Raw genomic sequence first — 27,288 nt, forward strand, 5'->3', positions numbered from 1 at the left:
TCTAATACTTATAAAACAAAATTCTATGAAAATAACTTAGGAGAATGGACTACAGAAATAACTTAGGAGAATGGACTACATATCAATCTGCCTCATAACGGAGAGACAGCTATGCTTCTTAAATTTTTTCTCACCACACTAGAGTCAACAATTTTATTAATTTTTCTCAGTATGAAGAAAGAATTCTATGACTTATTCTTACTGAGACAGACAGACAGACAGACAGATAGACAACATGGATTTATAAGCAGCATTGAAATTAAACAGAAATTCAATTTGGCTGGAAGGCCTAGGATGCAACAGAAAAGTTTGCAATTTAAAGAGAGTATTCAGGAAATGTTTACTCCGTATTATATATTTATTTATTTTACGCATCATTAATATTTTTTTCTTAATTTTCTTTTTTCTCTCTCTTTTGTTCAATCATTCTTGGAGACTGCCAGGAAAAGTCTCTGTAATTTTCTTCGCAAGTTTTTTCAGAGTGGTTTGCAATTGTTTCCTTCTAGGACAGAGAGAAGGTGACTGGCCCTAGGACACCAAGCTAGCTTCATGTCTAGGATGGGACTAGAACTCATGGTCTCCCAGTTTCTAGCCAGATTTCTTAATCATTACACAAAACCTTTCTCCAATGTTAAGCCTAAAACTATTCCCATTTGCTGGAAAAAGAAGTATTTGGGGAGTATGAGTCTGAAGATTAAATAGTCCTGATTTCTGCTGAGCCTATAATAAATAAAAGGAAGACGATTGAAAGAGATTGTTTGAAAATATGTACATACAATCTTTAGGAGCCCACAAGAACTACATTATTATTAGCTGAAAAATTATGAAGAGATGACCATCAGGAATGAAGTGGGAAATGACAAAATACAGAGATAAAAGCTAAATTTCATACTATAGATGTGTTCACACCACACATATTGTTATATTAACCATCATTTATTGGAAGCCAATTTTATGGGTTCAGAGGCATAAGATAACTACATAAGCAAGGTTTGCTCAATGCAATATATTAGAATTTGGTTAGTTAATTCCAAGGACATGAAAACCCAGTCAATGAAATCTTTATTTATCAAGCATTTCATTAAAAAAGACAGAAATTATAAAAACTAGGCAGTAGATAAACCTTTAGAAAACACACACCTGCCTTCTTACATACAAAGTTCTTTTTAAGATTTTGCCCAACAGATAATATTGTTGAAGGCAAAAATGTTCCACCTAGTTGGTAGCCAGAATGCATTTTCTGAATGCCAAGTGTCACAAGGATGCAAACAAAGCGTGCCAACAATTTATGGCCTACAAATGTGTTAGACATCACAACTTCCAGAAATCTTAACTGGCAGAGAACAATGATTCCCTATACTAACACTATAAGCTAATGGAAAGAGTGGAATTGAAAATATTTTTGTGGGGTTGTGTTTGATGCTATATACCGTGTTTCCCCAAAAATACAACATGTCCTGAAACTAAACCCTGGTCACATTTTTCAGGTGGGCAAAAATATAAGCCCCTGCCCCCAAAATAAGCCCCCTGGACAACCCCCGCTCCAGTGAGGCAGAGCACTGCTCACCGACCTAGCGCCTAGTATCCCGAAGGCACCAAGCCGCAGGAGCTGGGGAGGGGGCAGAAGAAAGGCACTCACGTTGCTTGGCACCTTCAGGATACCACTAGGTTGGGGAGTGGCGTTCTGCCTGGCTGGAGGGGGGAGTTGCCGGGCAGCTGCCCCCTTGTGAGCGGGCTCCCAAAGAGCTGGGCACAGCCTCAGGGGCAAAGCAGCCATGAGTGACCATGCTCACGAGTAGCCCCCCGGCAAACCCCCTCTCCAGCAGGGCAGAGCACCATTCACTAACCTAGGGAGTATCTCTAAGGCGCCAAGCCATGTGGCACTCTGCCTGCCCCCCCCCCCCCCAGCTTCTGCGGCTTGGCACATTCGGGATACCCTAGGTCAGTGCATGGAGCTCTAACTGGCTGGAGAGGGGGGGTTGCGCAAGCGCCTGCTCCGCCCCCAGCTCTCATGCCTCCCAGCCTCACCATGCCCTGGGCCAGTTGTTCTTGCAGCCGGTGCCGAGCTCCGAGTAAAATTTCTTCTCCGGCTTCCAAACTCTGGAACTTGGCTTCCGATTCTTCCAGCAGCGGCCGCTCTAGGAGTGTTTTCTATGGTTATGGGCAGGCTGCCGGACAAAGTCTTCTAGCAGCCTGCCCATAACCATACAACACACTCCTAGAGTGGCCGCTGCTGGAAGAATCGGAAGCCGAATTCCAGAGTTTGGAAGCCAGAGAAGCAGCCGAGTGGCTGCTCATGAGCATGCTTTGCCCCTGAGGCTGTGCCCGGCTCTTCGGGAGCCCACTCGCAAGGGAGCAACCCAGCAACCCCCAAAAATAAGCCCTCCCCCTCTAATAAGCCCAAGGCCATATTTCGTGGGCCAAAAAAATATAAGACCCTGTTGTATTTTTGGGGAAACACAGTAGTTATTTTCCAAGAACACCTGTCATCCATTCTCTATTTTCTTCTGAGATTCCTCTTTCTCCATTTTTTTCTGCTTCAATCCATTTTGCAAGGTAATTATCTGCACTAGTGGAGGGATTCACATTTTTTTACTACGGGTTCTGTGGGCATGGCATGGCTTGGTGGACGTGGTGTGGTGGGCATAGCAGGGAAAGGATACTTTAAAATCTCCATTCCCTCCCCACTCCAGGGGAAGGTTACTGCAAAATCCCCATTTCCTCCTGATCAGCTGGAACTCGGGAGGCAGTAAATAGATGGGGGCGGGGCCAGCCAGAGGTGTTATTTGCTGGTTCTCTAAACTACTCAAAATTTCCGCTACCGGTTCTCCAGAAGTAGTCAGAACCTGCTGAATATTACCTCTGATCTGCCCAAATGGGTCCAATCCAAGGGCCATGCATTCAGAATTCTAGCATTGCCTTGATGTCCCTTGTAGAAATCTAGTGCAGTTTTAAGAATAGACTTACTTAACATTTTTGGACTGATAACTACATTTAGAATTTCTGCTCAATGGGTTCAATGTTGAGCAGAATTTGATACAACCACATCTGTTTAATGGCTTCAAAGCTGCTGTGTTCTAACAAAATCCACTATCATTTCTTGCAACCCATTCTTGCTCGTCCAACTGCTATTTGTTAGGTATAGGCAATTAAAACAAAACTCCCAAGGCCATCTCAGAGAGAGACCATTAGAGCACTTCAGAATGTCACTTCCGCATAAATTGTATGAACTTAAGATGACACGCAATACTTTGTTTAAGAATAGTTTATTAAGAAAATTAACATGTTTGGGTTTTAGGTAAATGACCAAAATGACCAAAATGAATCTATCAACGTTTTGTGATATTGCACAAAATAACCATCATGGGACATCTGTCAAAATACTCATCTTGAGAAGGCATTCAAATGCACCCATCCACATTTTATTTTCTAAAAATGTCTGTGGAATCTATGTAGCACCTCAGCGTTATTGAAAATACAGTACAGCTTGTGCTTGATATTGGCACTATATTCCATGCTAGACTTCCATACATATAATACATACATACATACATACATACATACATACATACGTTGTTTTCGTAGATTTTCACGGGTGTAGGTATGCTGGTCTTGTTGTATTGGGGTCTTTTCCCATGTAAGATTGAGATTGTCTTGGCAACGTTTTGGCAAGGTCTCACTCGCCATCTTCAGGCTGGGTTTTGGGCTTAAAGCATGGTAGGAGCTGCCATCTTTCTATAAATCTTGGTGTGTGTGTGTGTGGAGTGCTGGCTTTGTTTCAGTAAGTGGAATGATTGGTCGTGTGGTTGTATCATGATTGGTAGATTGGTGCCGATTGGTGCTGGCTGTGTGTCCGTTGTTGTTTCATGTTGTAACTGCCTGGGTGGTGGGTGGGGCTCGTTTGTTGACTAGGGCTGGTTTCCAGATGTCTGGTAGGCGGGAGGTATCGTCACGTTTATTCATGTTGTGGGGGTATTTCTCTATTTTGATAGCTTCCATATTCTCTTGTAAGTGTTCAGTTTTGGAAATTAACCTGGTTCCTTCAAAATTGATTTCATGTCCTGTAGCTTTAAGGTGCTGGAAAAGGATGTTTTTTCTTTTTTTTTCTTACTGCGTTCTTGTTCTGCGATGTGTGCATTTATTCTCCTGTTCATTTGTCCTATGTATGTTGCAGGGCAGATTTTGCATGGTATTTCGTAGACTCCTTGGTTTTCTAGCTGGATTTTGTCTTTGGGGTTTCTTAAGATGTTGGCTATTTTTTTTCTCAATTTTGCCCCCCCCCCAGGCCCTAGGAGCACTCTATAAGCCTCCTAAAGACTATCCATGCCCTTTTTTGAAAAAAAAAAGGACCCGTTTTTGGGAGGTTTGCAGAGTGCAAAAACTTTTTTAAAAAAATTTGCCTCTTCAAAACTTTGGTGTGTCTTATATTGTGAAAAACATGGTAGTTTTTTTTTCTAAACTAAGTGGTTAATCACTGCCTTCTTCCAGACCCGGTTGCTGTTTTTCTATTTCTTAAGTTTAGCCTGTGGATTTTCCGGGTGTTCAAGTACTACTGATGTATGATCCTGCTCGATTATGATTATTTGCCATCAAATTTACATTATCTTTTAGCAATCACATGGATTTTCTCCATGACTGATCTGGCCCTAACTTGGTTTTTCAAATTTCCCAACAACACACTCATTACTACTATAATGGTGTCCATCCACCTTGCTTGCTGGTTTTCATCTCTTTCTCTTTCCTTTCACCTTTTCCAATTGTAGGAAGTTAAAAACCCACCCCTCTCCTAGAAAATGAAATATTTTAGGAAATATTAAAAGGGCAGAATATTTCCCCTAAAAAGAGAAGTAGAAACTCAGAGAGGCAGAAACTCATCCCTTACACCTTTGTCAATGGGCCATTAAGGCCGGAGCCAGTCTATTCTACATAACAAAGATCTACCTACTTCAGGCAGAGCCATAATAGGAATCCCAAAGTCTTTTCAATACATCACCACTCAACCAAACTTGGACTCAAAACACAGCCTACAAAGTTAGCTAAGACCTCTGCCCCTTTAGAGTCTGACCACCAACGAGAATACATTTCTTACACAGGAACAGGAAGCTCCAAGGCGGGGCCCAAGAGAGGATATAAAACTCAAGCTCTCTCAGCATCTCGGCCTTTTTTTCTTCAAGATCTTCAAGACATGTGATCCCTTCCTCCTCCCTCCCCAGGACCTCAAACCATGTTGTCCTATCCACCATCAATACACCTTCTTTCCAAGCAACTTCCATGAATCCAGTGTCTTCCCCTCCCCCCAACTTGGAACTGAACCCAGAAGGACATTTATTCCAAGACAACATTAGAGCCTTCTTTTGAAGCCGAGTCTTTGCATCACATGTAGGATAATTGCAGCCTCAACATTTGAGTTGATTTGCTCTGTGATCCATCTGTTGATCCGGTTTCCTTTTTAAAGATCAGCTGTGGTTAACAGACTGCCACCTGTTTGAAATTCTGGGTGAAATTTTTAAATCACTTCCTCTCTCTCCTCTGACCCTCCTCAAGAGTGTCACCATGAGAAGCTTTAAAAGAAGGTCCTCCTACAACTTTGGGTAAACAGCTGACTGGCTTTGAGAGCCAACCTCTCTGCAGTGCCCCCAGGCTAGGCAAATCCAAGCCACACCTAAGCCAGAAAGGAACCATCAAAAGCAAGAAAAGGTTAAGCCAGGCTGCAAAGACACACAAACACACACACACACCAACTGATTGCATTTCCCCTTTGCTTGTCTCCACTGCTTGCAACAGCGCGATGCCAGGGGGCTGAACGAGGAGGTATCTCTGAGCGTGCGCGTTACAAAAAAAAACAAGAGACCTCAAAGACTTTTCTGCTCCTCCTCCAACGTTTGGTTTACATTCCCTCTTTCCAGAGTTCTGTTTCCTCCATCTTAGCTGACTTTCTAGCCCGGCTGTTTACCTCTCTATGCTCCCTGCACTCCCTCCCCTCCTGGCGGCGTCATTTTCTGTAATAGACGACGCAGCAGGAGCGAGCAACGTGCAGCGGCGGGAGCTGCAGCTTATTCTCCCCCCCCTTTTTTTTATAAGCACCCCTGCATTGCCCGGATGTGAATGGATTACAATGTATCTTTCAGGGAAACGTATTACTATCAATTTCTCCGCGGGGGAGTCCATAGTGATGGTCAGAAAGAGGAGAGATTTCTAAAGTTGGAGCAAGTTTAAGACTTTTTTCTCGTGGTTTAAAAAAGAGGGGGGGGGCAGGGTGCGGGCAGCGTCCAGCAACGAAATATATGTGGTTTTTTTTGCTGTTTTTAAAAATAGCTTCTTTGCCGGGCATGAGTTTGTAACGAAAGACACGAGGGAAAGTGACTGGATTTTCCTTTTTTAAAAAAACAAACAAATTTGCTGTGCTTTTTTTTTTTTTTTTGGCTGGCTTTTCAATTTTGTGCTGTTGAGGTGGGACGAACTTTTCTTTGGCAATTGACTTATTGTGGATAATCCAAAACAAAAGCAGAATCTCCGGGGTTTTAATTCCTTTAAAAATATATATATTGTGGAGTATTTTCTGCAAGGAGACGGAGTCCGTGTTTAAAAGGACTTCGCATTTTTTTTTGAGAGTCAAATACACGTGAGATCATAAAAGCACCTTGACCAGAAGACTTTTTCCTCTTTGCTTCCCCTAAAAATACATTTCCTTGGAATATTGTGAACACATTTGTTCCATTTAAGGTAAAGTTAAAAATTTCCTCTTAAGAGTGCTTTTCTTCTTTCTTTCATGTTGATCCCAGTGTAATTTTTTTTCCTCCTCTTTTTAACTTGGTACAACTTAAGCAATATTGAACTGCATTGTTTATGTGATACGAGGTAGCCAGCCACACACTGAACTTTAAAAAAAAAAACCTGGAGCGCCTAAACTGAATAAATATAACGTGTGCATGAACTGCAAAAGCCTTACGCACTAATTGGAAAGAAAATGAATTTAGCTTCAATCTCGCGGGTGGGGGAGGGCAAACCACTCTCACTCGTGGTTTTCGTGTGGGGAGGGAGGCTGGGAAGACGAACGGTGCGAGGCCTGTGGCTGCGTTTCGCGAAGTAGACCGACCATGCTTGCAAAAAAAGTAAGGGGAGCGGTTGGCAATAATCTCTTAACAAAACTTGCTTGGGAACGCTCGGTTTTTCTCCAAAGTTTCCCATTAATGCGCGCTCTCTCTCTCCTCTATGCTCACCTCCAGATTATAAAAACCTAGGCTACACTAGCGTGGGAAAAAAAGAAAAGCTGCACCGAACAACCAAAACAAAAAAAAAAAGAACTGATGGTGTTAGTGTGTGTGTGCGTGTGCGTGTTTTAAACAAGTATCCCACCAAACAATGGTTGTGGGTCTGAGTCCGGGCGGGGCGGGGGGATGAGAAACCTTTTGTATCACGTGCATTTGCAGGGGAGAATCACCTTCCTCGGCTTGCCTTTGGGGTGGAACGGCGGAAGAAGGATTTTTTGAATATAATAAATCTTAAAAGTGCTTGGGGACTGGGGACGTGGAGAGAGGCGGTAGGAAGGAAGGAGAGAAAGAAAGAAAGAGCCGGCCAGCCAGCGTATAGGTCGGTTTCCAGCGACCGGGAGCAGGGGCATGGAAGAAAACGAGGTGCCCGTTTGCTTTTATTGCGTTGATGTACATATATATATTTCCTTGGAGCGTGGGGCGCGGGGGGGGGGTTGCAATGCGTGCGCGTGTGTGTTCGTGTTGGGGGTCTTTTGCAAGGCAAAACTGCCACCGAGGGAACGGGGCGGCTCGCGCTCCTCTTTTTTTTCTTTCCCCCCTTTCTGAACTTGCAATCCGGCTTCCTATTCGGATTTATTTGTTTGCGTGTGGGGTTTTTTTGGGGGGGGGAGTTGTTTGTGTTTTCCCCCTCCTCCCCCCTTGTTTTTCCTCCCCCTCTCTACCCTAAGGCAGGCAGGCAAAAAAAAAAAAGAGAGAGAGAGAGAGAGAGAAGAGTTTGCTTTAGGAATCAGGGCTACCTCCCTCCTCCGCCGCGTTTTCTTCGCCCGGCTTTTTCCTCAATTTTTTTTTTCCTCCCCGCTCCTGTTCAGGGAGAGCTTTCGCGTGGCGCCTGCGAGGTTTTCTTCTCTCTCTCCCTCTCTCCTCTCTCCTTCTCTCTCTCTCTCTCCTGCGTGTGTATGTGCGGTTGGTTGGTGGATGCTGTAATTTCGAGCAATGAAATCCAGAGCTCGGGGCTGTGGTCGGAAAGGGACCCCCGTCTCGTCACTCTCGGCCGGTAGGTACCGGAGGTGCCCCCTTTTTTTTTAAAGAAAAAAAAAAAGAGTGAGGAAAAAATGTGTGTTTTTGGGCTGGAGTTTTTAGTTGTGGCTGGTCCTGATAGAGAAGAGCGCGGACGAGTGCCAGCGGTGCTCCATCATTTAAACACGCGGGATTTCCTTGTGCATCTCTCTCTCCCTCCCTCCCTCCCTCCCTCTCTCTCTCCCCCCCTCCCCTCCCCGGGGTAGCAATGGCCTTTTTCACCCCTCCTCTCCTTCCAATTGTTTGCTTTAAAAGAAACGGCTGACTTTGTTGCCAGCAGGGCCTGGAATACCTTTTCGTGTCAGTAGTTCGCTACTTTCCAGTCTCGGGCTACCTTTCAAATAAATCAGGATTACCCATGGGGAAAAATTGCTTTTCCTCTTTCTTTAATCCGACAAAAAACAACAACAAACAACCCCAAAACAAAACTATCCAGGCTGGGTATCAAAAAGGCGGATTCTGGTCCTTTCTCTCTCTCCCCACCCCACTCCGCCCCATACCTTTCCCATCCCTTTATGTCGCTCCCCCTCCTCCTCCTCCGTCCCCCTTGTACCGACCCGAGTGTGCGTTTGGCTTACTCTAAGGACTTGGTTTGCTGGCCCTTTGAATCAAATGCTCGGGAAGCGTCCGGTCGTTGGAGCGGAAAGGGGGAAAAAAGGGGGAGCTTGCCCGAGAAATAAAAAATAAAAGTTGGGAGAACGGTGCCTGTAGTTGCTAGTCCACTACGTTTCTCTTCGTTCCTGTTTGAACCTCCTGTTGCATAAACGGTGCGCGGAGCAGCGCGGCTCCTGTTCTCTCTCGGTGTCGCTCCCGCCTTTGGGGGTCAAGAGTAGCTGCTAACCGAGTTTAGCCCCCGGTTCGTTAGAACGACGGTCTCGTCTTTTCTGGTCTACTACTTCCTCGTTGTCGCTGTCGCCTTTACGCGCACACACACAAACAAACACACATACACACACACACACCCCTCTCCCTCGCTTTCCCTTTTCCACCTCTTTCCTCCTTTCCTCCCCAAATCTCGTGAAAACAAAAGCAAGAAGAAAAAAAAATCCGATTGTTTCCTGCAAGGCTCGGGATTTGGGTTTCTGATTGCGGTTATTTCCATGTTTCTAGGTTTGTGTGATTTTGCTAAAATGCATCACCAACAGCGAATGGCTGCCTTAGGGACGGACAAAGAACTCAGTGATTTACTGGATTTCAGTGCGGTAAGAAACAACGGTGGAAATGAACAACAGCTGTTTAAAAAAAGAAAAGCACAGAAAAAGTCTTGTTAAACTAAACCAAAACAAAGCCAAACTGAGGTTTTTTTTTAAAAAAAAGTACAATGAGTAATTTTTAATCAGCGTTTTTTTTAATTCATGGTAAATATGCACGCTCTATTTACTGATTAGAATCTTATCTGAAGGAGATGGACTTAAACGGTCTTCCATTTATTGGGATGTGTGTGCTTAGCATTTGACATCCTCTCCAAAAAAACCGAACCCACACATCCTCTGTCAAACAAAAAAATAATTAAAAAAAAATCCGGATATTTTTCATTATTTTCTGTGTATAAGAATTACTTAAACGTGCTGCAATTGCCTTCTAAAAGTGATGGCTCGCATGCCATTTAACTGATGGGTAAATCAGTTTCTTTACAGTGTACTTTTAGTTCTTCCCTTGTTTCATTTTTTGCCACCTGAAAAGTGAAAGGAAATCCAGAACTAGTAGCCTAGCTTCAAGTTTTCACTGAAAACTCATCTCGCTCTGATACCAATGAATGGGCTGCAACTTTCCTGTGGATATCCCCCCCCCCTCCCTCCATTGATGGCTAGCTCACTCTCTGTGTGTATGTGTGCGTGATTTTTCTTTTCATTTTTTATTTTACCTACATACTTTTTTAAATAACTTGATTCTAAGGCCTAATATTAACCAAATCCTGAGTAGCTGCTTAATGGAATATTCCCTGCATTTTTGGATTGCTCTTCCACCCCCCCCCCAAAAAAAGCCTCCACTCTTAATCTCTCCCACTCCCCCTTTCTTTCCAATATGTCAGAAGTCTTTATTATTTATTCATGTTTGGTTGGTGGGGGGGGAAGAGAAGCAAGATAAGTCAATTTCATATAGGATGCATTTGTGTCTTTAAAGACTTCCACTGTGGGAGGGGGAAATCAGGATCCAAAGGGGTGGGGGGGGGGAGAGAAGGAAGATGTTTCAGTCTGCTGTGGTCCTTCAGACTTCCCTTTCCAGACATGGCTTTGAGAAGTTTGGCTACAGGGAACTGTAGCCTGAGGCAGCTTGGTAGCCCCCACTTTGCTAACTGTTCTTTTTTTCATTTCTTCCTTTGCTTTTTGTAGTCTCTGACTCAGGAAGAAGGTGTGTATTCTCTACTAGACACGTAGAAGAAGATGAAAACCAATTAGGGTTGAAATAAACGCAGGAGAGTGGGGGGGGCAGAAGAAGAGAGGGAACGAGAGTGAGTGTGAGTGTAATGTAATTGCTCTTGCACTAAAAGCTGAGGTGAAAATTTAGGGCAGGTGGAAGTTTCCAGGGCACTTATGAGAGGCAAATCCTAACAAGAGGATGGAAATGGATATAACTTCATTTATGACCAAGGTTTCAGTAACAAACTTTTTATTCCCCCCTTACCTTTGCCAGTCTGAATGTTTTTAGGAAGGTTTTCGTTTGTTGATATATGTGTGGGGTTGTTGGAGTCCCTCCTATCATGTATCTTATATTGTTTGGGGAATGCGTGAAACTAACATGGGGGGGGGGGGAGAAGAATATAGTTTTTTTAAGAACTGTGGGGCTGCAAAGGCAGTGATGGGAGAGAGATTTCATATTTAAACAAAATCACGATGGCAGCTTTTGTATAATGTTGAATGGATTTTCAGCATAGGAAAAAATAATTCTGTTTACCAACAATAATACCTCTTTGTTTTCTTTTAGATGTTTTCACCTCCTGTCAGCAGTGGGAAGAATGGGCCAACTTCTTTGGCGAGTGGACACTTTAGTGGCTCAAGTATGTACAATTTCTGTTTGGAATTCAGTTGAAGTGTCCTTAAAGTATTTTTTTTATCCTACATGTACAGTTAGCATGAGTTTGGGGAGTATAACTTTAGCTTGGATTAAGGATTTATATTAAGATCAGTTGAAGTGCTCTATTGTTCATATTGCCAAATGTTTCGTTTAGTATCTTAGGAAGAAGAATTCCATGCACATATATGTATGTATATATATATTGCAGGACCTATTTTAAGATGCAAACCTTTTAAAACACACCTTTCCTTTTGTTATATAAGAAGCAAAACTCAGTTCCCTAAAGGTAGTAATTATTTCCATGTTTCATAAGAGGAATAACCATTTTATAGTTCTATTTTAGTATCCAGCCTCTTTTTTTCTTTTCATCCTAATTTGTTCTAAGCATTAGCATATACAAATTTGGCCATCTATTAGCTACTGTCTGGGCAACACTTCTGACCATAAGCTGAAATCCTATTACAGTGTCTTTCTTGATGATCGTAACAGCTTTGGAAAGAAAAAAGAGCCTGTTGATATTAATGTAAATATTTATTATCTGTGTATGTGTTGAAAAATGTGTTATATTCATTGCAAATAGTTATTTTCTCTGTGACCCAAAGAAAGGATCTGGTTTTTTGATGCAGGAACCTCTGAATATAATAATAATTGAATTTGGAATACAGAATATGTTTATGTATTGGAAATAATTCATTTTCTGTCATGCTAGCAGTGTGAAAGACGCATCTGAACTGTTCTTCCCTCAGTAATTGTATTTTATAGTATTTCCTGCATTACTGAATGTTGTCCTTCGGATATGTTTCTGATACATTTACAATTAAATAGCTGCAGTGTATTCAACATTTTGGCAATTGCACATAACTGTTTACTGACCAAAATTCTATGAGAGGAGCATCTCTGAACCAGATGTTAAATTTTGATAAGACTTTACAAGTTCATTATCAGTTACTGTGTACGGCATTATCATGCTATCAAATTCAATAGCAAAACTCCCAGTGGTTTTAACAGGCCTGGACTAAGAATTCAAATGAATAAGAAATAAATTGATGCCCAGTTTAATATATATTTAATTATTTTAAATAGCTTTCTTTAAAAATATTTTGAATGTTTTTATAACATTTTTAATAAATGATATCCTGACAACTAGGATAGTCATCTATTTGAAATTACTTTATATTTTGTTGCATCTTCAGATATTGTCTGGTTAATTCCTGGTTTTAAAAATAAAGGAATGTCTAACTTGATAGTTTACTAACATTTATTGAATCCATATACCCTGATCCCTAAATACACATTTGTTATCAATTTCTTTAAATGTAGTATCTTACCAAGAAGTGTTTTATTTTAAAACAAAACAATTGTTAGTATAATCTTTTAAAGAATGTATATAAGGAGATTTTTTTCATTACATAAGTAGTATAAATTATTTGTGCCAGATAGCTCATTTTATATTTAATCAATATTACAGATAACAACTGTTCTAACAAATATTAGCAAGATGTTCATTTTTAGGGATTTGCCTTAGTTTAATAATCTCCTAAGAGACTATTTTATCAACAGTTTTAAAAGGATGAAAAAGAACCTTTTGGAAATCTAAGGACAAAAATGAGCATTTTATTATATGCTTAAGCAACCATCTTGCTTTGATATGCAAATAACTGAAAAGAAGAAAAAAACACAAAAGCATGAAGTAAGATAATAAAATTAAAGAGATTTCAAAACCATGCTATTTTTTTCTTAAGTCACCTTAAGACCAGAGTTCTAAAAATATCTTGTAAGCTCTTGAATTTGATGAACTGATTTCCTATTTATGAATGAGATAACATTAGAATATACTAAGCAGTTTTATGTTCTAGCTCACTTGATTAAGTATCAGTAAAAACAATGTGTCAAAATTGTATGGATTTGTATGATTACATAGAATAGGTTTGGTTTATTTTTAAAAATCAGTAAGGAATAGCTTTTAAAATGAATCGTTTAGTAGGAAGAAGAGTTGATAGAAGCCAATATGTTATGAATCTGTCTCTAAATCTTAAAGAAAGCTTGGGACCTGAAGTTATATTTACTATACTTTGATTCCTGATTTTATTGTTTCTTAATGTGTTTTTGACAAATGAACTATACAGAGTCCTGTACTTATATAGTTGCATTATTGTTATACTGAATCAAAATATGGTTCTGTTATAAAGTGGTAGGAAGTATCCTTATGATGACATTTTAAATATACACACATTGCTGCAAAAAACCTAGCATTACTGTAGCTTAATGTCATAGTTTGATCCATGGATACATGCACTAAATAAATACGTTGTGTCTAGATTTCACTTGTTTTCTGTACAGAATCCGAAGCAATCTAGAGGTTGGTTGGGAGACTACTTAGGGTATCTTTTTATATCTCTGTTAAAATGGGTACTCATTTGATGAAAGGATGGGAAGAACTGGTTCGAGATTTTTAGTATAAAACAGAATATTGCAAACAAATTGTATGTGTGCATTTTTTAAAAAAAAATTCATTTCATACGAAATGATCTGGTGTGGCATGTAATGTGTGAATGAAAAGAAAACAGGCCTGGATTTTCCTTTAAAGTTTTAATTTGCCAAATGTGGTTTCTTGCTACCTTTAGAACTTGGAAGGCAGAGAAGGAGAAACGACTGTAACCTGAGCCACAGGCCTGACATTCTCAGGGTGCATTTTTCACATGAAAGGATTTTGTCAATGCTTTAAAGGACTAGCAGTTTTTGTTTGATGTTTGCAGGTGTTCAGCAGAAAGCTTTAAAACAATCCAGCCATAATGGTTCAGATGCCTTGTGACCTTAAAACAGGGAGACTTGGGGAACATGTAAATAATGTTTAGGTCCCTATCCTGACTCTGAATACTGTGTAGGCTATAGGTTGGGTTATTCTTTGCCAGTTGACTTTAGGATATTAAGAGACAATTTCCACAGCCTTCAGAAAGGTTGCCAGCATTAGGATGATGATTGCTTTTTGTTAGCCGTAAAAATGTTTAGAGCAAAATTATGGTAAACTAGGGCTCTGTTGAGATCCTAGTAACATCTGCAAGCTGGAATGTTCAGCTATGTTCAAGAAAGGTTATTTTTCATTTTGTTTCTCCCTCTACTTGTGATTTTCTTTGCCTGCTGCACAAATATTTGCTTTCACATATGTTTTCAAGAACATCTTAAGGATCTCTCCGTGCAGGAGCCATGGCAGAAGCCAAACTTTTCCAAATGTGTGTCTGTATAGATCCCCTCAAAATGTTCCCTCTGATAAGTCCTTCTAGTAGTCTCTTTCTAGAGGTCATACTATATCCATCCATCCTTTTAACCATTTGAAATAGGAGAGCTAAGACAGAGCTTTGATTAGCATCTTGGGCTGTTGTATGTGCATCATTTGAACCTAAAACTGGTCTGTTCTTTATTCCTTTATAGTTGATATGTTTATTCTGGAAGGTGAAATAGGTTATCTTTGCCATAGTTTTCTAGTGACCTATAGGAATGTTTGGTTGATATTTTCATTGCAGATGCTAATTTGTGTCACATGTTGAAATTCTTTGCTACAACACTGGCCCTGATTCTCATAAAAAGCTGATAATTCTATGTGTGGGCTGAACCATTTAAGATTGGGTTCCCATAGGATTTACTCATAGAGAAAATTCCCTCCCATGGGGAGAAAATTATAATAGCAAGAAGAGTTTTAATTCAGCCTTTGCCTTGACATAGGTTTTTTTTAAAATGTAGGATTTTTTTTAAACGGAAGAAGATATATTCATGATAGGTATTGACTGACATTTCCTATCGTAGTATATATATCATTTAGTTTTAAATCCTTTCAGCTTAAAATAAGTACCTTGTTTCAAAATTGCTTTTCTGTGAGCCTTTTTCTATTCATTTGTAGAATAAAACTTTATTCCTTAGGTATTTAAAAAAGAGGTTCTTAAATGAAATTTCCTTCTTCAAACTGATCTTCTGAAATATCTATTTATTCAAATGTTATCCTACTCTCTGACAGGTGCTCTGAGTAGGTTATTACAAATTTTAAAATTTGAAGCAAGAATTAAAATCTGACAACTGTAAGAAATTTTCTTTCTTATAGACTTCTCTACCCATTGTTGTGACTTTTAGAGCTATTTTACTGATCCCAATATAGATATGATACATGTTATTATCAGGTGAGGCAGTGGGACTAAAATACTCTTAATACAGATTATTTCAGTTCCATTGCTAAATAACAAAAAATGGTCTATTTGAAGAAAATCGAAATATGCAAAAATTGATGCTTATATTGTAAACATTAAGAAAAGGTAGCAATTTAGATATTATCTAATATAATCATCCATTTAAAAGATACCTATTTTTTAAGCAGTACATTTTGATTTGTATGTACATGTGTATAGACAGACACACAGAAATGTACATAAAATCAGAAAAAAATATCATCCAGTACAGAGATATAATTAAATTGTGTAGAGTTGCAACTAGAATGAATTAACATGACTAAAAGTAATACTTCAATAAGGGAAGAGTAGAAAGTATGATATAATATTAAGATGGACTTTATTAGTATCTAAAACTATAATTACTTTCATGCCTAATATTGCTATCTAAATATAGTTGCACCAAAAATATAGTTAGTTCATAAATTGAAAATACATTCATCATTTAAAATGATTCTTATATAGTGGATGATGCTATTACTTATATTTATATTTTCTTTGTATTGTGTTTTTTAGATTTATCCTAATGCTCTATTTTTTTTCTGTTATTATATAAATGTTATTTACATAAAAAGAGCTTCATTTCCCATCTATGTTTTGTTATAATATGTTCAGGCATATTCTCATTTCAACAATTTATGGGTTACTGTGTGACCAGGCCCGGAAGTACTCAAAAATATAATTAATTACATGCCACATATTTTTCAGCACTGAAACCTTTCAGTCATATATGTAAACTATTCCCCAAAACAGCATTCCTATTGAGACAAAATTCCCAAAACGTACCACTTAAATGCTTATATTTTCTGATGCGCCTTAATCTTCTCAGACTTAAGCCTCAGACTTTATAATGTAATATTATTGTGTGTAAGTTAATGGAAATGTGGCTGTTTTTCCTTGAAAACAAAATCATAAATAGTTTTGCCTATGAGCAGAGGTCAGTCAGTAAGAACTGTTATGTTATGTAATTGGTAATTAAGAAATGTTTATGTAAATATATGAAATATTTTGTAGTGTACTTATTCATGCTAGACAATGTAGAATAGTTACTTAATCTAGAAGTTTAATTTTGTTTAATTTTCTTTATATTTGTTGTATTTAATGTGATCAATATTAATAAAGTGATTTATATCACACTTTAAAATGTTGTCCTTTATGCTTGCTACTCCAATAATAATTCCAATAATAAAAATGTACTATTCAGAACTGTTCTGAAAATAGTTATATATACATTTATCATTTCTTAAGAGATCTTTGGGACATGAGGCTGAAATACAGGCTAAAAGCAAAAATTATGTCATATATTATCAGTTGAAAAGAGGCATGTGTTATGCTTTGGATATTTGAACATGTTAGGTTTTAATCTTCTGAATTTGTAATAAAATATTTGTAATCTTGTTTATAAGCAATGACTAAAACTTAAGAGGAAAGGCAACCTAGTCTTAATGCAAAACTGAGGATCAGGCTTACTTGTAACTAGTAATGCGGGATACAAGCAAGAGACTAACTGGATAATTTATATTAGTGTCAATGTACTTGTTCATTAATCAATACCATTCATTTGGTTTGGGTAATATTTCCTTTATATGCAATAGAAAATCTAGAAGTTTTCAGAGATGATTGGTTTGCTTCATTTGTTGTTCCACCGGAATCCAGGAGGTTCTTTGTGTGGCTGATAGTTGACTAGGGCACAGATGCTAAAGTGGAGAAATGGATTGAATCTGTAGGTATTGATATCACTACCCAGGCATCATTGGGTTTTACATGTATGTATCCTTAGACATGGCTGGCTAACTCATGATTTATTACATTTTATGTAAGGTCATATCACTTCCTGACAATTTGTAGAAAAAAATTAATGTACAGACTTTGTTAAATTGGGCTAATGGCATTCATACAGCAATAGGCATATATGCTCACATGTATTTATCTAATTTGAAAACTCACAGCAATGAAATCTTTTGGCATGTAATAAAAGTGTTCTGCAAAAGTTCAGAATTGGTTCAGCAAATTCTTTTATTTAGAAAAAGGAAGAATTCAATTTTCTTTGTTAAGGGGATAATGAATTAAATAACAAATTCTCAGAAATAAGTTAAATGATATACTGTACACCAATGCTTTGATTTTTCTTATGCATGCGTAGGAATTAGGTTTTCATAAACTGTTTCGTTTTAAGATTAATCTTTAATCTGTTACTATAAACATACTCATTTTGTAAGCATTGTGGATCAAACATTTACAACTAATGGTAAGCTATGTTTTATATCAGGAAGTTTGTGACTTAGCAAAGCCTACAGAAAAGTATATTCTCCCAGTGGCCCCAGGCCTGTGGTTTACAGTGTTTGATATTATGAGGCTATTTAGATCCATTCCCAGAAGCCAAGATAACAGATCTGCAATTGCTTAATCAAGAACAGTGTGTGTATTTCTAATGGTCTGGGTTTTAAAAACCATTTATTGAATTGTCCTTGAATAAATGTTTTGTCAGTGTGGTGGACACTGTAAGAAATTAGATAAAATGAAGAAACTGAAGTTGCAAAGCAGTGTATAACTCTATGGAATATCTGAACGATTTGTGAATATGGTTTCTAAAGATCTGATGTATGTAGCCAGTTAATTATAGGTAATTATTTCTGTGTGTGCAGCAAAAGAGGAAGATATATATTTATTGCATTTGATACATACATAGGATGCATGGTTTCTTTTTACATAGAAATGATATTCTGTGTAATAAATTAATCATGCATGAAAATGCTCCTTAGAGGAAATATTAAATTAATTTGGAGGCACTTTGCATATTTATACAAATACATTCAGAATAGTTTTATTGTGTGCTGCTGAACGTTCATGGCTGAAATGCTATCTGCATTTCCTGGCATCAAATCATGTTGATTTTCAGAGTTTACTTCTGAATATACATACAAAATCTTAAACTGAGAATACCTAACCCAGTCTCTGTTAACATACAGAATTAAGTTTCAACTAAGATATTCTACTATATTAAAAAAACAACAACAATGGTATCCCAATAATCAATATATGTAGTGAATAAGACTGGCAATTCAATTTTATTTCACTAATGATAATGAGAATCATGCTCCCTATTTCATAAGGAGTCAAAACATAATACCGAGAGAACCAGTAACAGTTGTGTGTATGTCACAGAATGGTTAGAAGATGGCTGCAAAATATTGGAATTTTAGAAAGAAAAAAACCTCAGATGTGCTTCTTCTTTGAAACATTTAGTTGTTATATCTGTACAAGTGGTCCTTGACTTGTTATGGTTCATTTTATGGTTCAAAGTTACAACGACACTGAAAAAAAGGAAAATTGTGGCTGTTTTTCATACGAGTATTGCAGCATCCCCGTGGTCACTTGATGAAAATTTAGATGCTTGGCAACTGGCTCATATTTATGACAGTTGCAGCATCCCAAGGTCACATGATCAACTTTTGTGACCACCTGACAACCGAAGCCAATGGGGAAGCCGCATTCATTTAATGACTGTTACTAGTTTAACAATTGCAGTGATTCTCTTAACAGCTACGGAAAGAAAGATCATAAAATTGAGGCAAAATTCACTTAACAACTGTCTCACTTAGCAATTTTGGGTTCAATTGCGTTCATAAGTTAAAGGTTACCTGTATTCCTGACTGTTTCTTGGATGTCAGGTCCAATTGAAGATTTAAATGATTAGAGTCTTTGGTGATATCATATGTTTGCAGAGTCTTTTGTTAATTATTTTCAACCCGGAAGAACAACCCGGATGTTGGAATTCAAGTTTTTGATAAATAAAATATGACTTTATCAGTGCTATAGGTTATTTAACTATGATTTAAAGTAACAGAGTTTTTAAATGCATTGGCTTCCAATTTACTGTTGCATCATTACTTTTACAGAGGTACAATAGATTCCTGATTAGAATTTGAGGAATTTAATTTTAATTATTGTATTGCTTCATTGAAAAATGTGACTTGCTGTAGGGTTTCCCTTTCTTCCCCCTCCAACTGAGTCATCAGTTGGGACATTTGTGGATTAGTAACTGTTAGTAGCAACTCTTCACATCAGAAGATATCTGACTTTTCAGAACTTGCACCCCCAAAACTCTAGATGTTATCTCTAGATGTTATCAGTAGTGATTTATGTAGTTTGTCTGCAAATCGTCATCTGTTTCTCTTGCATCCCTGCTTTTTGTGATGCCTAATCAGATGGATACTCTAAAATTTGCAGATTTCTGCAATATTTTGATTGGTTCTAATACAGATTGTTGTTCAACTCTGGTACTTGATGACGACTGTGTTTTGTTGTGTACATAACATGGTTGCCTTTATTTTTTAATATTTCTTGAAGTCTACATCTGTTTTCATGGTGAAGGAAAGATAAAGTAGTGATACGGTTTCATTTTTATCCACAACTTTACAGACACACACACACAAACACATACAAACTTACACACACACACACACACACACTCCATGTCGAATTTTGACAAGATTGCTGAATAATTGGAGGTACCTTTCTGCTTAATATCGTTTGTCTTCCTATCTATAATGCTTCTGTACTCTTAAATAGAAAAATAAGTCTTGTTTATTCATTTGGAAAATATTATCTTTGCTAGCCTATTGGAGGTTGTTCTGTTTTGGGGGGGAGAATAGGAAAGAAAAAGATAAATCACATTATTTAATAGCCTTCTGTTAAATTCCAAAGCACCATGAACAACTAATAATGATCTTCCTTTTCCCATCTCCCCCACCAATAAAATGAAATTTTAGAGCTGACATAGATTTGAAATATTTCGTGCATGGGATTTATTAACTGCATCTGTTTTTTTTCAAAGTTAGGATGTTTGTGTCATATTGCTAAAGCATATTGTAAGCACATTTAGCATCCTCTGTAATTATTTTTTAAGGCTCTGCTTGCCTTCATTGCCGAATTTTCCAATTCAAAATTCTTTGATGCTGGTTAGCAAAGTTTAAAGCATCTTTCTAGAGGAATATCCACTTTTAAAGTAGCTTGTGAATTTAAGCAGCAGCTGTATTTACAAGGTGTCCTGAGTGAACAAGGCTATATCTAGATGCTGTCATTATTATTTTGTCAGCATCTTAATAGTATTCACTTTGATTTTTTGCTTAACAACATAAAATACCTTTTTCTTTTCTTGCTGACAATTGGAATACTTCAGAGACACCCTGAAAAAGCCACATAATCTTTCTCCCTTATATTCTCAGTTGATTTTAATTCAAAACTTAAGGTGGTGTTTGGCTCTTTCAAAGTTATTTTAATTTTTGTGTGAAAACAAATACTGCAGAATGAGTGCAACGGATCTACTAGTTGTAATTTGGTTTAATTCCAGGTTAGTGGAAATGATCATTCATACTGATAAAACATGCAGGTAATTAAGGCCTTCTGGATCGTAGTTCATTTCCATTATGACCTCCTTTATTTTTAATCACTTCATGCCTCTTAATTTAATCCTTGCACCATTCAGCAAGACAGCTAAAGCAGTCAAGTATTTCCTACACTTTTAGAGTCTTCATTTTGGATTAATCTACACATTTTCGTTGTTGTATTTGGGACCAATCTTTGCACAATTCATGCTCAGTCATAGATTCGTCAGAATAGCAACAGAATAACAGAATAATAGAGTTAGAAAAGACCTTGGAAATCTTCTAGTCCAGGGGTGGCAAACTCACGTCGTCATGGCAGTGTCACGTGACTTACTGTGACTTTTTTCCGTTTGCTAAACTGGGCGTGGGCGTGGCAAACACATGATGCATCCAGCCTACGGGCCATTAGTTTGACAGCCCTGTTCTAGTCCTATTCCCTCCTCAAGCAGGAAACACTAGACCAGTGTTTCTCAACCTTGTCAACTTGAAGATGTCTGGACTTCAACTCCCAGAATTCTGGGAGTTGAAGTCCAGACATCTTCAAGTTGACAAGGTTGAGAAACATTGCACTAGACCATATATAACAGATCAAATAAATAAAGCACTGTCAAAAGACAGAAACCAGGAAGAAGATTGCAGAAGTGTGTCATTTTTTAAATGACAAATTTTAATAACTTTGAATTTGTTAATTCTTATTAGTGATACATCTTTCAAGCAATTCATATTGTGATCTATTTAACTAGGGACTAAGTTCTCATTACTAAAAAGAAACATTATGGCTTCAAGCAACCAAATATATATATATATATATATATATATATATATATATATATGTGTATGTATGTATGTATGTATGTATGTATGTATGTATGTATGTATATGTGTGTGTGTGTGTGTGTGTGTGTATAGGGAGGGTAAAGAACATTTGAGTTTAATAGAACAGCAGGAATATACATGAAAAGAAATTGAAAAAGAAATGTGTGCAATTCAGAAGTTAGGTGTTCATTGTTTGATGGTACAGTACATACACACTTTTTAAATAGAACTCATACTTTTGAAAAGGGTGTTTTTCTTTAAAAAGAAATAATTGATTGATTCCTATCTGTATCATCCTATGTTCTTGGGCTAGTTGTTCTTTGCAGTACTTGACTTTTCAGATTAGATTGATGTGAGGACAGTGTGTTATGAAACAGACTCACAAAGGAGTCTTCAAAAATTACTAGCCCACAGTAAATGTAACACAATGGGTTCTTTGTGGCCTGGAAGAAAACAACGACTTTAAGGGAAAAAAATGACTTTACTAATTCTTGCTATGTACTATCAATATTTGCAGCATCTCTGTTTATATGTAAAATAATTGTGGGTTTTATACCTATTTCCTGAAGACTTGTTCCAGGAGAGTTATGTTTTGCAACTGGTGAAACTTCCAAATATACAGCATAGATTCCCCCAATTAGCAGAGCTCAGAATTCTGGAACTAGAGGTCCAAACATTTGGAAGTTGTCCATAATGGAAAATATTGAAATAATAGAAGATGGTTATTTTTAGTGTATTTTTCAGATGAGAGATATTTCGTTGGAAAAATTAATCATTGTAAATAGATTAATATTATTTCACTGTATATGTATTTGTGTGGTCCATAACTTAGTGTTTGTTGGTTGCAATTGAAGATATGTAGATTCACCGATCAATGATTTAGCATCAAGCATAAACTCAACCTTAAGATATCCCCTGCCATCACTCTGGTGATCACTATTGCCTTTGTTCTCAAAGAGATACATGCTGACTGGTACTTTAACTACTGTTTGAGGAGTTATTTTGTAGAACTCTAATAGTAGGGGATCTCTAATTTATATCTATCATAATTGGATGGTGACATCTCCAAAGATAATTCATCTAGATTTTTTTCTAATCTTTGACCTAGAATAAAAATAACTATATAATGATTTTATTAGCAAAAAAGAAAAAAAAACCTGTACAAGTCCTGATCAAATAGCAAGCCTATAATTTAATCTTGGGAGTTGTGGTGCTGTTTGTAAATAATTCGAATCATTTTATACTTTACAACATCAGCCAAAATCCTGATTGAATTATGTCCTCCTATTGTTGCTACACCTGCTGTTGCTTCTAGATTTGACAATCAATCGCCAGTTTTTTTACTGGTAAATATTTTAAGAAGTTTTCAGCTTGGCTCAGACTTTTTGAATATGCAAATCTTTATTCTTGAAGAAAAAAAATGTTCGTTTTAAACCATATCTGCATAAGATACAGAAGATACATTTTTTGTATGCAATTTTTTTTTTACTAAGTCTCCAAGACCTTTGTTTTCATTTTCTATCCCTTTTCTGATATAAGGACACAAGCTCAGATTTTTTGCTCTTCTATTTCCTAGGCCATTATATTTTCATTTAATATATTGTAATGGACAGGCACTCCTTGAGTTACAACCATTCATTTAGTGATTGTTGAAGTTACACGGCATTGAAAAAATGATTTACGACTATTTTTCACAGTTACAACCATTGCAGCATCCACATGTTCACATGATCAAAATTTGGACAGTTAGCAACTGGCATGTACTTAAGACGGTTGCTTTGTCCCAGAGTCATGTTATCTATCATCTTTTGCAACCTTCTGACAAGCAAAGTCATTGGAGAAGCCAGATTCACTTAACTGTGTTACTAACAGCTGCAGTGATTCACTTAACAATTCTGACAAGAAAGATCATAAAATGGAGCAAAATTAACTTAACTCTCATGCTAAATTTTTGGCTCAATTGTGGTCGTAAATTGAGACTATAATATGTAATACAATACAATACAACATTTAATATTAATATGATACAATGAGAATATATATATAGCACAATATAATGTAAATACATTGTGGCACACTACATATATTTTGATTTTGAATATTCAATTATTATTGGGCATGAAATATCAGGATCATTTGTAACGTTGCATCATAGAAGAGTTACTCAAATCCTAAACACACGAACCTGATCAACTGAAGTTCAACAGTAAATTGGCACTGGATAAGGGGTGTGTGAACTTGGCTCTCGTGTGTCAATGCGAGGATTCTAAACTGATGATGCATTTAATTTCACCCTCATCTCCATCTGCTTTTCTTTTACAATTATGTGTCATTTAAATACTTGGTTATGTCTGTTCAGAATGAATACTGGTACAAAACAAGTTCAACCGAGAAAGACTTGGAATACTTGGGATAGTGTAATTTTGTAACAAACGCATAAAACCAAATGTAAATGAAATAGCTTAATGTGGGCCGAATGGTTTGGTTGAAGAAAAGCTAGCATTTTTATGTCACAGTGCCCCGTTTGTACTTAACAATGATCCATAAGTCATAGTTTTCAATCTTCAGTGAGTAAAATTCACGTATAACTAAGCAACAAATAAACCACATAAACCACCCGCTCAGCCATTATATTCTCTGGAGGTTATTATTTTCCCTTTTATGATGATGCTGTTTTGTTCTATGGCACATGCTGCCAGTTGGGTTAAACAGAGACATGCACAATCCCCAGTACTTGTTTGAAAGTAGGCATATTGGCTGAAAGCTATGCATAATTTTTGGTGAGTGGGTAAAGGAGCTGTCCAGAAGGTAGACACCACAACAGGAAATGGATGTTTTCTGATTCCCACACAGTTGGAACTTGTAAAAGACGTAGGTAATATCTCAAGTAATTTCATGGAAGGCTTTATAGGTGGAAAATCAGCATTTTGAATTGCACCTAAAAACCAACTGGAAGGCAGTGCTGCACCCACAATTACTTATGTACCAGGGTATGTCTATAATTAGAGCAATTGCAGCTTTTAGATCAATGATGGCTAACCTCTTTGTTGTCACGTGCCGAAAACGTATGTGACAACACACATTGTGTTCCCACATCCATAATGCAATGTGTGTGCAATACCGCTCCCACGTGCCCTGCACATGTGCATGTGCGCCCCCCTGTTTTGGTCTTAGAAGGCCTCCCTGCAGCCTTCTGGGACCAAAAATGGGCCCTGGGGGGTCGCCGGCCCTCCTGTGCTCCTCCCTGTCTCCGCGCATCCGTTATGAATACAGCATTTCCCCACCACCGCCTCACATCAAAGTGTAAACTTTTAAGGCTGTATTTTAAGAATGATCCATAGTAACATCATAATAACATAGTAACGTAGTAGTTAGAATTGTGTATCGTTGATAAATTTGACGTAGATATAGTGGATTAGAAGAATCCATGAAGAGAACAGTGTACAATCTGTTTGTTGTGATGAATTTCAAGGGTTTGTGGCAAAATGTGGCATTCTTGGCTGCAGCAATTCTTGAAGGAGAGGGAATGAGGCCAGATCCTGTATCAGCAATAACTTCTTAAATGAGACATCAGCCTCTTGGTCTGCATTGATGAACAGCAGCTACGATCACTCCGAAAAACTAATATTTGTAATAACATCTAAGGATTCTTAAGAGAGCTAAAGCACTATTTTTTTTTTAAAAAAAATACAAACACAAAAGTTTTCTTGTGTTCTGTTGACATTCTTTATCAATTTTTATTTTTTGTTCCTTTGAATGTGTCTTTTTTTCTTCTTCTTCCTGACCACTGCTTGAGCTAGTCTGTGTGTTTCTCTGGCAAGATTTTTTTGGAAATGCTTTGCAATTTTCTGCTTTCTAGCGTTGGGCAAGAGGGATCGACCCCCAGTCACCCAATTGGCTTTGTGTCCAACTAAGGAGTAAAACTCATAGTCTCCTGGTTAGTAACCTGGCTAGTATCAATTATTTGTGTGTGTGTTTTTGCGTGTGTATCGGCATTTGAGCCAACTTGTGTGTGAATCTACAGTCACAGGTTCGGTTGTTGAGTCATCTGAGGCATTCTTGTATTCTCGCCTATAGACACAAATAATCTAATACAGGTAATCCTCACTTATTGACTGCCTTGTTTAGCAGCTGTTCAAAGTTACAATGGGATATAAAAAACAGCTTTGCGACCAGTCCTTGCATTTACGACTGTTATGGCATCCTACAATCACATGATCGCTTCACAACCGGCTTTCAACAGAGTTAATGGAGAACATGTGGTGACATGGAAACACATTCCTTGTGTTTCACTCAATGATTGAGGAGGAGATGATGTCATAATCCTGTCACAGTCACGTGATTCTCTGCTTAGTGACCACAGTGCTTGGCAACCGAGTTGCTGGTTCCAATTATGGTTGCTAACCAAGGAGTTACTTTAAATCAGGGGTCTCAACCTTCCTAATGCTACGGCCCTTTAATACAGTTCCTCAGGTTGTGGTGACTTCCAACCATAAAATTATTTTCTGTTTTCTGTATTTTTTAGAAAATATGTGTTTTCCGATGGTCTTAGGCGACCCCTGTGAAAGGGTCGTTCGATCCCCAAAGGGGTCCCGACCCACAGGCTGATAATCACTACTTTAAATGATCCCTTTAACTAGATATACTAGAGATTAAATTTGGGGACAAGCAAAACTGTTCCCATCATCATTGCAATTGATTGATCATCTCCCCCTAAATCCATGTGAAGCACACCATCTATCTCTTATTTATGCCTGCTAGATTTAACTTCAAAAAGTAATAAAAAATTGAGATAAGTAATTATGCTATTAGTTTCCTTGGATGTTTTCCATAATATGTTAGACAGGTAGTTGTCAGGGGTGCTTTCACTATAAAACATTCAGCGTGTCCCTTATTTTAAAAAATATTTTTATAATGCTCAGGTATGACAGAGAGTAAGCTGGCACAGATAGAAAATTAACCTGTTGGTTTTCTGGCAAAGTAGTTAGAAGAGCTGTGGCTCTTCATAAGATGCCACATGTGCTGTTTTTCTTAGATTTGAAGAATATACGTGGGAAAAATATAGAAACGTACCTTTGTCAGTCATGATGAAACAGTGAAGGTGGTAGAAATGAGTTTGAAGTGACTCTTTAGTTCTAACTTCACATTAAGCCATTATGTGGTTCAGTGGTGGGATTCAAATTTTTTTACTACTTATTAGTTCTGTGGCCTTGGCTTGGTGGGCGTGGTGTGGCTTGCTGGGCTTATTTGGTGGGTGTGGCAGGGGAAGGATACTGTAAAATCTCCATTTTGCAGAGGAGGGGGAGGGAGTGGTCACGTGTGGGTTTTATCTTAGCCTGATTGGTCCAAAGACTGAGAGCAAAGTTTTAAATACTGGTGCCTTCCAATCCTGGCCCAGATTCTCTCAGTCTTTGGTCCAAGCATCACTTCCATCCTCTCTCTGTCACAGTTATTGGGCAAGATGGTCTCTTGCATCGGGATTGTTCCGTGGGCCAGACTTCATATCAGGCCTCTCCAGTGGGAACTCATCCCCTTTCAGAGGGGACGATTGAGCAATTCTCTTCGGAC

The 27,288-nt window shown here is 37.9% G+C and overlaps 1 protein-coding gene across 6 annotated transcripts in view; it reads left to right on the forward strand.

Moving 5' to 3' along the window:
* Positions 1–6,048: 6,048 nt before the first annotated feature.
* LOC116506122 (transcription factor 4) overlaps positions 6,049–27,288 on the forward strand; it is a 420,496-nt gene continuing 399,256 nt past the window's right edge. For 2 of the 6 annotated variants that reach the window (XM_032213765.1, XM_032213767.1), the window contains exons 1-3: positions 8,054–8,265; positions 9,399–9,490; positions 11,214–11,286. In XM_032213765.1, coding sequence (XP_032069656.1) covers positions 8,205–8,265; positions 9,399–9,490; positions 11,214–11,286 — 226 coding nt within the window. In that variant the 5' untranslated portion in view covers positions 8,054–8,204. Of the gene's footprint in view, positions 6,724–8,053; positions 8,266–9,398; positions 9,491–11,213; positions 11,287–27,288 lie in introns of those variants that run through there. The other 4 variants (XM_032213764.1, XM_032213766.1, XM_032213768.1 and 1 more) reach the window with 3 other exon arrangements.

This window comes from Thamnophis elegans, chromosome 3, assembly GCF_009769535.1.
Source record: "Thamnophis elegans isolate rThaEle1 chromosome 3, rThaEle1.pri, whole genome shotgun sequence".
Classification (NCBI taxonomy): domain Eukaryota; kingdom Metazoa; phylum Chordata; class Lepidosauria; order Squamata; family Colubridae; genus Thamnophis; species Thamnophis elegans.